The 10,099-nt window shown below is 36.6% G+C and overlaps 2 protein-coding genes across 2 annotated transcripts; one reads left to right on the forward strand and one right to left on the reverse strand.

Annotated features, from left to right (window-relative positions):
* Positions 1 to 5,149: 5,149 nt before the first annotated feature.
* On the forward strand, positions 5,150 to 6,370 carry LOC132098353 (troponin T, cardiac muscle isoforms-like). The gene has a single exon (XM_059504490.1). It carries the CDS (start codon positions 5,247 to 5,249, stop codon positions 6,078 to 6,080), a length of 834 nt encoding a protein of 277 aa, XP_059360473.1. The 5' UTR covers positions 5,150 to 5,246; the 3' UTR covers positions 6,081 to 6,370.
* Positions 6,371 to 7,143: 773 nt separating this feature from the next.
* On the reverse strand, positions 7,144 to 9,591 carry LOC132098354 (poly(U)-specific endoribonuclease-like). Its single transcript, XM_059504491.1, has 6 exons — positions 9,335 to 9,591; positions 9,079 to 9,190; positions 8,772 to 8,893; positions 8,130 to 8,242; positions 7,775 to 7,928; positions 7,144 to 7,669 (listed from the first exon to the last, which is right to left on the reverse strand). Exons 1-6 carry the CDS (start codon positions 9,578 to 9,580, stop codon positions 7,409 to 7,411), a joined length of 1,008 nt encoding a protein of 335 aa, XP_059360474.1. The 5' UTR covers positions 9,581 to 9,591; the 3' UTR covers positions 7,144 to 7,408.
* Between the last annotated feature and the right edge of the window lie 508 nt (positions 9,592 to 10,099).

Below are 10,099 nucleotides of genomic sequence, written 5' to 3' on the forward strand. Positions count from 1 at the left end.
CACTGGCGCTCTGCTGCTAATGTAGGTGACATAGAGGGAGGCCGCCGACAGACCAGGATATTGTCTTCACAACAATAATATCTATATTTCATGTTGAGCATAAATATAAAGCCTACTGATAAAGGACACCGTCAACAGTATTGACGGCAAAATAGACTATGTTTGTTTGACAGGTGCAATATGCCAGTGTGTCACCAGCCTAATGTTTTCAAAAGGCATCACGCGAGTGTGAACATCACTACAACTAGGAAAAAAACGATTGTAATTCAAACGCAGCTTCCGTCGGCATTTAAACAGACCTTTGCTCTCAATTCCAATCGGTCCAATGCAGTAACGAAATCGGAGCAGTCTAAAAACTGAAACTGTTGATGCTGCACTTTACACTTTGGAAAATTTTTATTTTTTTAAATATGACCAGGCCTACAAGCTGGGATTGGTAATGCTGCACTGTAATCATAGTTATTTATTTATATTTTTCATTATATTTTATTATATGATATCGGTTTGAGACTGAGAGTATTTTATTTAGTGGAGAACATTGCAGCAGTATTTTATTTCTTATTCTTTTTTTATTTATATATATATATTATTAAAAAGTATTTAAAAAAGTGTAAACAAATTGTTAAAAAACTTATAGACAAGTCTTATTTAATATTACCGTGAATTTGAGGGGGATCTGAAACATTTGGATTTAAACTAGGGCTGTCAAATCGATAAATCACGATTAATCGCTTCCAAAATAAAAGTTTGTGTTAACATAAGATGTGTGTATATACATGTAAGGCCTACACATAGGCCTACATTTATGTATATATTTATGAAATGTTACATCTACAGTATAGCCTATATATTCATATTTATGTATGATTATAGGCAGGGATGGGCAGTATTTCAAATACATTTATTTGAAATACAAAATACTATTTTGTATTTAAATAAACATTTGATTTTTTTCAAAGGTAGGCTAACATTTAAACATTTAATCAGAGTATTTTTTAATTTTCAAAATACATAAGGTAGGCTATCAACCTCCTTTTTAAATACTATTTTTATATTTAAATACCTTTGGAAAAAGCCAAATGTGTTTTGTATTTCAATACATTTAATCTTAGTATTTTTCGATTTAGTATTTTTGTATACTTTTTGATACAGGAAATCAGATGTATAGTAATGTTTGGCAAAAATGAATTTTGAAACTACAAAAATACTAAGATTAAATGTATTAAAATACAAAATAATATTTTATATGAATAGAAATACTGCCCATTCATGCTGAGCCGGAGTTCAAAAAGTTTAATCTTTATCAGAATGATCCAGATTTTGAAACCCATGGAACAGGTAACCCAACTTTCTTTTGTGCTGGGTTTCAAATGTTGGATTGGATCAACCTAATCCAAGTATATCTGTGTGTGTGTGTGTGTGTGTGTACATATATATATATATATATTAGGGGTGTAACGGTACGTGTATTCGTACCGGACCGTTTCGGTACAGGGCTTCCGGTACGGTGCACGTGTGTAATGACGGAATGCAATATTTTGTGCGCAGAACATAAGCAGATTCTCTGACATAAGTACATTTTCGTGTTTCCAAACGAACATATTAAGTGGCGGAAGTATCCGCGTTCAGCGCAAATCCCGCCCTGCAGCTGATTCTAAGGCCGGCGTCTCAGCTGCGTGGCATGTCTGTTTTTAATTCGGCTCCCATGTTAACCATAGACAGTCCAGGTTAGAGTTTGCAGACTGCCTGCTTGAGACGCGCATCTCAGGCGCGGCTCGAGCCGCGTGGAAAACGCGTGCATGCTAGAAATAGAACCGACGCCTATTTTTCACACGACACGCAAGCGTGTTGGAAGCATTTCCAGGCAAAATAGAATAGGAAATATGTTTATATGTCATTTTGTACACAAATGCATATTAATTCATGACACTTTGATGTTTGAAAGTCTATAGGTTGACATAAATTCAGATATAAATGTAATTTAAAAAATAAATTAATAATTATCGATTTTCAAATATTGCACCTGTCAAACATAGTCTATTTTGCCGTCAATACTGTTGACGGTGTCCTTTATCAGTAGGCTTTATATTTATGCTCAACATGAAGTATAGATATTGTTGTCATGAAGACAAGAGCCTGGTCTGTCGGCGGCCTCCCTCTATGTCACCTACAGCAGCAGGCCTACAAGCTGGGATTGGTAATGCTGCACTGTAATCATAGTTATTTATTTATATTTTTCATTATATTTTATTATATGATATTGGTTTGAGACTGAGAGTATTTTATTTAGTGGAGAACTTTGCAGCAGTATTTTATTTCTTTTTCTTTTTTAATTTTATATATATTTTATTAAAAAGTATTTGAAAAAAAAGTGTATAGTAATACACAACCTGCAGTTTAATGTTTGCATTTCTTTCCCTTACTGTCCTGAAAATGAACTGAACCGTGACTTTAAAACCGTGGTACGTACTGACCTTGATTTTTGCATACCGTTACACCCCTAATATATATATATATATATATATATATATAAAGTAAAAGTAACATAAGTAACATCTTTATGATCCTATTGTTTACACAAATTGCACATTCTGAACAATTATACTTTTAAGCAGTGGCCATAGCATCTGAATATTTACTTTATAAAGCTTAAGTCAACATTGAACATAAGGGAAATTTCCCGGGTTATTCATCCAAAATACGGAAAATTTTAAATTTTCATCTTTCTGTTGCTATTCCTCTGCTGACAGCAAAAATCCGTACTACAAGACAGCTGCATTAACTAAGCGAGTTGTGAAGCTAGGTATGACGTGACTTTGCTTAAAAATAGGCGTGAAATCGTTCTCTCACAACAACCACGCTATCTTAAAAAGCCCAACATCACGCTAAGGTTGCTTTCAAGTAAGCAAAACGAGGCTTTGAAAACACCCGTTTCGCTGGAAGGGCAAGGGGGTCGCAACAGGACAACAGTGCAGAGACTGACAGTTCCAATGGAAGGGCTAACGGGATATTTTACAGGAAAATGCTAAAACGGGAAGACAGCGGGAAAAGAGCTCAAATACGTGAGAACCCCGGGAAAAAACGGGAGGGTTGACAGCTACTACTTTTGAAACACATAGTTAAAAGTTACACGTGTGAGTGGTTGTTAGCACTAACGGTTACTAACGTTAATCGAACAGCGCAGCTTACCTTTGTCCGGATTAATGTATTACTGTATACTGTTTGCCGACTTTATGATCTGCAGCTCCTGAACCCATCCATTTGTGAACTGCACATGATACTCCAATGACTTGTAGCTTCGGAACTATTCTTAAGTGTAGGTAGGCTCTCACAAAACAAACAAGGTAGCCGAAGATGTTTGTAATGCAAAAGTGCAGCAGCAGCAAGTCGTCCTCGGTGATCCACTCTTTGCAGGGAATTTCATATGGATCTAAACCGTTAATAGTGCCGATTTTATCCGCATACAGGTCCCTGGCATCTCTATTTAGCGTATCCATGTAAATCCCACAACCTTTTCGCGATTTTAACATTTTTTCTTTCTCCCAACTCTGCTTCTTTTCGTTCGACTTGCTGTATGTTTACATTCGCGAGGCCATCAATATGGCCGCTACGTCCCAGAATGCAACGCGGCGCCCAAGCCCCTTATAGGGTTATTTGGGCATCCTGTCAATGCTGTCCCTTGCTGCATCTGTCCAATCAGGAATCAGATTAAAATAAGAACTGCACCTGTCACTCACAAATAACATGCTGGCAGACAGAATCATCTCTCAGTAAAAGGGTACAGTAAAGACTATTTATAATCAAACAAGAGAGGAAGAGGGACATAATTAACCTTCATTCTTGAGGTATCACTCATCTGGTCTATTATTAAGGAGGAAATTAGTAAAGGACAGAAGAGCAGGTCACATTATGTGTAAAATAAAAAGAGAGTTAGTTCATATAAGTGCACTTTTTACGAGTGTACAATGAGGTAACAGTAAAAAAAACAGCATTAATAAGAGGAGACACACTGATGTCACAGTGTTATCATGTTGCCTTGGGAGAATTAGACCAATGGAGAACCATACATTCCTTCATGATCCTAAAACAAATACCATCACAACAAGGGGCTCAGAGACCACCATTATATATATATATGAACTACGTTACCTAAAATACAGAAAAAAACAGCAATAATGTAAAATATTATTGCAATTTAAAAACCCCTTCCTGTTTGAAGTACTCGAGAAACATTTCTTATAAATCACATTTGAAAAGGGTTGTGCTTCTTAAAATTTTTGTGGAAACTGAGACTTCTTTTCTTTCCAGGATTCTTTGATGAATAGGAAGTTCACCAGAACAGCATTTATTTGACACAATTGATACATTTAATTCGCTTAACAAAAGTATTACTTTCTTACAAAAGAAAAAAAGTTGTACTGAACCCAAACTTTTGAACCATAGTATACATATAAACTTTAATTTATTTAAAGGCCTACCCCCCATACACATCCAACAGAAAACTGGTATGACTCCGTGCTTATTTTCCCAAATGATAGGCAGTTGTTCCATAGGATTCCAATGTCAGAGTCAGCCAGCTGAAATGTTAATACACAAATAGTTGTACAGACGCCACTGAACATTTGTCAGACTTTGTCTGTTATCTCCGTCTACCATCATCGGGTTCCATTTATTGACTCAGGGGCCGGGCGGGGTACAAAATTCTCTGCATCATTTTGGAATGTTGACATAGATAAACTGTTGGAATTGGAAATGGAATTAATGAGAGTTTCATGAACTTAAAAATGACAGAAAGGCATTGTTTCTACTCAAAGCAATGGATGGAATAAAACCATTGATGCTAGGCAATTAAATCAATGCCTAAATATTAGTGCTTAGTTATTCTAAATCAAACATGGTGTGAAAGAGGATACCTACCAATGCACAAGTGTGCGTGTGCATCTGTTTTGAGTCTGAAATTGGCTCCATTTCAAACCACAAAGGTTTTAGGAAGACCAAGTCAGAGGTTAGAGGTCAGGGTCTGGGTATAGGACAAGACAAGGCCCTGCATGGAAGAAAATAGATCCTAGGTGCATCTGTTCAAAAAGCTTACCCAAGAGCCATTTAGCAAACATCACAAGGGTCGGGAGGCCCCTATAAAACCACCAGGCGTCCATGGAGAACATCTCAGTCCATTCAGGGTCTTTACCACTGACTGTACAGTACTTCCTCAGTGACCCCCTCTTCCCAAAGCACTCATAAGGAGCATGATGTGTGACACAGCGGAGTTTGTTGAGGAGTACGAGGAAGAACAGGAGGAGGTGAACGAAGAGGAAGAGGCTGAAGAGAAGACTGAAGAAGAGGTTGAGGAGGAAGAAGAAGAAATAGAGGAGAAAGATGAAGAGAAAGAAGAAGATGCACAAGAGGCAGAGGAAGACACCAAACCCAAGCCCAAGATGTTTGTTCCCAACATTATACCACCAAAAATGCCTGATGGAGAGAAAGTGGACTTTGATGACCTCCACCGGAAGCGTCTGGAGAAAGACTTCAATGAATTGCAGAGTCTCATTCATCTGCACTTCTCCACCAGGCAGAAGGAAGAGGACGAGCTTGTGTCTTTGAAGAACCGCATCGAGAACCGTCGGGCCGATCGTGCAGAGCAGCAACGGATCAGAGCAGAGCGTGATCGTGAGAGGCAGGCGCGCCTTGCTGTGGAAAGAACACGGCGGGAAGAGGAGTCTGCCAAACTGCGTGCCGAGGAGGATGCCAGGAAAAAGAAGATGATTTCTAATAGGGGCTATGGTGGCTACCTGCAGAAGGTGGATCAGAAGAAGGGCAAGAGATTGACAGAACGTGAGAAGAAGATTAAATGTCTGATGGAGTGTCGCAAGCCTCTCAACATCGATCATCTCAACCAGGAGAAGCTGGGAGAGAAAGCCCTTGACCTTTGGAAGTGGCTCACTCAACTGCACGCTGAGAAGTTTGATCTGGCAGAGAAGCTAAAGAGGCAGAAGTATGACATCAACGTTCTACGGAACCGTGTTAGTGACCATCAAAGAGGAGCTAAGACAACCAAGACCAACAGGAAGTTCTGGAAATAAATGAACTGGACTGACGCATTGCAATGACACACAAAACAGAACCAAAAAAGTTTGTTGGTATCAGAATCGCAAGTCCTGCATTTAATTTTTTTGATTAATCTTAAATAACACTTAATTCATTTAGCATTGTATCATACATGTAATGGGATTTATAGTGTTTATGTTTTGTTTCAGGTAAGTCTTGATCTCATGCTGTAAACCTTTTAAAAGTGACATTTTTGCTTTGTGCACAACTTCTCATAATATGCAATGGAAATGCAAATCAAAATATATACATATATATTTAACTTTTGCTCATTAACCCCAGTCTTATCAAATACTAATTTAGAGTAATTTAATTTAGGAAAACATGCACATGCATCTTAACTTTAGAGGCACAAGGACTGCTTACTAATTGACAATCTAGAAAAGCTCTTGCTTCTGATCTTACAAATAAGAAATCATTTTAAATGTGGAATTAAGTGCTGGAATACAAGCTATTAATAAACAAATAGAAAAACAAGATGTTATATATACGGACAAGGTTTTTTATTGTAACAAACATACGGCACATATTTTATTGTAACAGCAATGATTTAGCACATACTTAAAAGTATCCATTTTGATTACGTTATAAAAAAAGCTAAATGATTTTCATACATAATAGTTTTTAAGCTACAGAGTACAGGTCTACAAAGACCCATTTTCCACATTCCACTCCATGTAGTGCAGTTGAGTGCCCAAGCCATTCAAAAAGTACACTCCATTGTCAGTAAATTTGGATGGCTTAAGTCTCGAAAAATAAAGTACAAATAAGTGTTTAATTTCTGATTTGTAACTCTCTAACGATTAACAAAAAAGCATATGATTTCTAAAAGCTTGCAGCAGATAGATTGGGCCTATGTAAAACTTCTATGCATAAATCAGTGTTAACATAGCGTTTAAAAAAAAAAACAGTAAAAAATGTTATGTTCTTGGAAATTACCATTAGTGCATCTAATGCAAAAGAGCTGTTTATATAGTTTATAGGCTAAAAACATTCTATGCAATTTAAGGATCTCAGGGCCTGAGTGCAAACAAATGAGTTCCAATTCATTTGCACATAACTGTATAATTATACAGAATTGTATAGTACAAACTAGATTTTTTTATAAAAAATTGGACAGATCATTTGTAATTAGATTTTTTTTTAAGTATATTGGTTACATATATATTTCACACTAACAGTTCAAGATTAAGGATTTAAGAACCTCAAGCTGTAGTAGAATTTATTTGGATTATGAAGCCAACTTTAGCAAAGTTAGCCTCTTTTTTTCCAAATTGTACCAGGTATGACCTTGCAGTAAGACTTAGAAATCCCGGTTGTTGCTGCTGATCATTTTGGGGTATGAAGTCCCAATGGAGTGCCCAAATCTGTACACCACAATCTCAAGCAGGTACTCAGCCACCTTTACTGTAACATTGGTCACACGTCCATCAGACAGAAGGAAGACGATAGTAAAGAGAGCCACCTCAAACTCTGGGCTGACGCCAATGAAACAACTGCCCACCGGCTTGACCAGGCCATTCCAGCTGAACTGCAGGTTCAAGATGTGATCGTCCTCGTCTGGCTGTGAAATTGAACCAAATGTAAACGTTGGGAGTAATGCACACAAAGCTATATTAACTTGGTTAGATAATTGTCCTTTATAAAATCAATTTAAATTATGAAATACCGTGTCTTTGTTATTTCTGGCATTGTATCCTTTGTAGTCCACATGATTGTTTCTCTCCTGATGGTAAAACTGGACCCAGTTGTGGAGGCCCATGATCTGTTTACCATGTTTGGTTTCACCAACAAACACATGCTCAAATCCACATGAATCATCACTGCTTTAAAGACAAGAGGGAGATGGCAGATCAATTAAAACTACTTTATGTATAAATGCTGGGCAAGTAAATTACTATTAGCACATAAGCCCAATCTTGAATTTTAGTTACTAACTTAACACACCCAGTTCAGCTTAGAGGTTTGAAATTCAGTGATATATGCTAGCCCATAGAGGAGGGGCTAGCATATATATAACTCACCCTCCACTTTTGTTTCTGCGATAGAGCTTAAACCAGATATCATAGAGTTGGCTCTTAAACTGAGCTGGATCTGACTGAGCTCGGCCTTTGCTTACTAAATACCTGTGGGCACACTGCCAAGACAAAACCTGTCAGAACAGGACTGAAAGAATATCATATTTCTCTTCACTTGTACAGCTTTTGCATGTATTTGCAGAATGTCATCTTTACATTTTATTGTAACAGTCTCCTTGAACCAACACCCTGTACTACTAAGCACATTTGCACATGTGTCTCACATGCCTATATTCACTATCCACTTACCATCCAACACATTAAACCATAATTTTGTCTTTACTGTTTTTGTAATGAGCATCCCCCCCCCCCCCAAAATACTGCTAGAATTGGCATTGTGCTACAAAACTAGATACAATAGGGCACATTTTATAAGTTACTAAATAAATAAATGTCACATTTTGTAAGCCAGTAATTAAATAAATATAAAAAAATTGTTTTAATACGTGCTTACTTTAATATAAATGATCTCTGTCAATCAGGCAACAGTTAATACTTCAAGTTCTTTAAGTTGCTACATTTCTAAATGTTCAAACATGACATCACTAAATAGCAAGGTAAAAACAGGATTAGTGAGCGATAAGATACTTTCATGACCTCTGTCTTCAGAACGGCATCCAGGAAAAGATGGTTTTCCCGAAGCTCCTCTTGTGTCACATGCTCAGTCACTCCTGTAGACATCTCATAATTGTCCAGCAGATTCATGAAGTCTGAGAAGAGATAGTGAATAAAACAGCTGTCTAAACAATTTTGCCATGCACTGCATCAGATCAAAAAAGATCAGTGACTAATGAAAATTAAAAACAAGTTTTCTTATTAGATTTAAGTATAAGGATGGAATTAAAAACATGCAATTGAAAGCATATTAGTATGGAAATGGTGCTTTGTTTCTTACGGGTGTAAGTAGCAATGCTTTTGAGCTTGTTTTCATTGATATAGGCAAAGAGAGAAGCTCTAGCACTGTCCCTGGCTTTATTACAACCCTCAGCTACAAAGCCAGCTTTCCCCTGTGTGAAAACAAATACACTATAAATGACTGATTGATAAAGTCATCTGCCATCACGTATGCAAAATATTATGATGCATTTACTTAAGTTAATAAGTAATAAATAATAATCTTCATAAACATGCCTCCTCCCACAAACACCTACCTGTAGGTTGATTTTATAGTCTTTTCCAGGTTTCATGCGGTTCACATCCAGCTTCCACAGTTCATTCAGCACATCTGAGAGCTCCTGATTGATGCCTTGACTGCAGTTGAGAAAGTATGACATTAAACATCCAAAATCAGTCAAGTCTGGCTCTATTGTCAAGCTAAGACAGCAATAATAACAATAATAACTGTAGTAACAATGGTAATTGTTATTATGGCTACCATGGTTATTTTGGGGGGTCATTTAAGTTAATCTATCTATCTATCTATCTATCTATCTATCTATCTATCTATATGCACGAGTCAACTGTCCAAAGGTTATGCGAGATGATAAAAAGGAGAATAAATAATAAATAAATCTTAATAAATAAATAAATAAATTGTATTTGTAATAATAAACAATAGTTAAAATCTTTTTTATTACATTAAGAAAGTCAAGATTTTTTAAATAGTAATATAAGCTCAATGACGTCGTAATTTCTTTAGGCATTTTTTCAGTCTTTTAGACAGTTAAACTAGACATGTTTTCGCTCTAAGTCTCACAAAATAAATATCTAAAATTACTTTTAATTCAAAGTAACACTGAAAACATCACAGAAGAGGTGTATTCATGTTAACATCTGTATGAACTGCACGTATTAATATGACCCACAGAATTCACTAGGGAGTTTTCAACAGGTGTAACTTGAAATGCAGCGTAATGAACAATGTATTCAAGACACTATTCAAGGTACTGAAAAATAACTGCGGCTTCTATTCTCTC

The sequence above is a fragment of the Carassius carassius genome, chromosome 22 (genome assembly GCF_963082965.1).
Source record: "Carassius carassius chromosome 22, fCarCar2.1, whole genome shotgun sequence".
NCBI classification, from domain to species: Eukaryota; Metazoa; Chordata; class Actinopteri; order Cypriniformes; family Cyprinidae; genus Carassius; species Carassius carassius.

Bases quoted from the DNA above. Each gene is read 5' to 3' on its own strand.
- LOC132098353 (XM_059504490.1), top strand. From the start codon at position 5,247: ATGATGTGTGACACAGCGGAGTTTGTTGAGGAGTACGAGGAAGAACAG.
- LOC132098354 (XM_059504491.1), bottom strand. From the start codon at position 9,580: ATGACCCCCCAAAATAACCATGGTAGCCATAATAACAATTACCATTGT. The intron at 9,191-9,334 runs GTAGGTGTTTGT...GTTTTCACACAG, and splicing joins ACTATAAAATCAACCTACAG to GGGAAAGCTGGCTTTGTAGC. The intron at 7,929-8,129 runs GTGAGTTATATA...TCTTTAAAGCAG, and splicing joins CGCAGAAACAAAAGTGGAGG to TGATGATTCATGTGGATTTG.